Source organism: Neltuma alba, unplaced genomic scaffold, assembly GCF_004799145.2.
Source record: "Neltuma alba isolate B1F8T4 unplaced genomic scaffold, ASM479914v2 tig00012023_pilon, whole genome shotgun sequence".
NCBI lineage: Eukaryota > Viridiplantae > Streptophyta > Magnoliopsida > Fabales > Fabaceae > Neltuma > Neltuma alba.
In genome coordinates this window covers 50,216-51,277 of record NW_021636592.1, presented here as the reverse complement: position 1 = coordinate 51,277, position 1,062 = coordinate 50,216, and the positions used below count along the sequence as shown (strand labels likewise).

Sequence of the window (1,062 nt, the reverse complement as noted above, 5' to 3'; positions counted from 1 at the left end):
TCCCAAGTAGTAATACCACTAGATACATCACATCCGTCGATTCCAATTCATCAACGTTCCACAAGAACCCAGTAGCAAAGCCACGGATCAACATGTGCATCCGTCAATAAGCAAAAGATCCAACGGTTCTCATCGACCACATTCACATTCCTCAAGAGTCACCGTCTTCCCGCAAGATTGCTTCCTCATAAATACTACCCCTTCAGGTTCAGATCTTCGTAATCAGGCTCTCTTGAATCTTGTTGGGTCGATTTCAGAATCAATAACCTCATCCATCAACAATGTCGGGTCGTGGAAAAGGAGGCAAGGGTTTGGGAAAGGGAGGAGCCAAGAGGCATCGTAAGGTGCTTCGGGATAACATTCAGGGAATCACGAAGCCTGCGATTCGGAGATTGGCGAGGAGAGGAGGCGTCAAGCGAATCAGCGGTCTGATCTACGAGGAGACTCGTGGAGTGCTCAAGATTTTTCTGGAAAATGTGATTCGTGATGCTGTGACTTATACAGAGCATGCTCGTAGAAAGACCGTCACTGCGATGGATGTCGTCTATGCCCTCAAGAGGCAGGGAAGAACCTTGTACGGATTTGGAGGTTAATGAAGGATTTTTGGTGAACCAAATTGTGAAGATTTGGATAGATTTAGAATTAGAAGTGTGTCTGGGTTGCGATTGATGAAGTAATGTTTGTAATGTATTTTGGGGATTTAGGTTAAGGATTTGACTTTAAATGTAGAATTCGATAGTGTTACGTGTCACTTTTTCTTAATCAAAATTTGTACAAACTTTGTTGCAATTCCGCATTTGATCGTATTCAGGCGTTTAATTGGCTTCTGAGTATTGAATTTCTTCATTACGCTCCGATTTTGGGTTTAGTTTTTAAGGAAACTGAGGAAGTTTGTATCGCCGGACAATATTATCTGAATCTTTTGTTGAACTTTCTATCGGTTGCGTTTTGAATGTTGGGGGTTCTACTGGATTCTTTTTTTATTTTTTATTTTTTCCAGTTAGGGATTAGGGATTTTAATTTTAGGAGGTGTTTGTATAAGCATTTTAACGCTGCAAGCTA

General features: G+C 41.3%; 1 protein-coding gene across 1 annotated transcript; it reads left to right on the top strand.

Annotated features, from left to right (window-relative positions):
• The first annotated feature begins 201 nt into the window (after positions 1-201).
• Positions 202-831, top strand: LOC114721288 (histone H4). Its single transcript, XM_028907118.1, has one exon. The coding sequence runs from the start codon at positions 282-284 to the stop codon at positions 591-593; it is 312 nt and encodes a 103-aa protein (XP_028762951.1). The 5' UTR covers positions 202-281; the 3' UTR covers positions 594-831.
• Positions 832-1,062: the final 231 nt, after the last annotated feature.

What these genes read in the sequence shown, in the direction of transcription:
- LOC114721288 (XM_028907118.1), top strand. Translation starts at nt 282, where the DNA reads ATGTCGGGTCGTGGAAAAGGAGGCAAGGGTTTGGGAAAGGGAGGAGCC.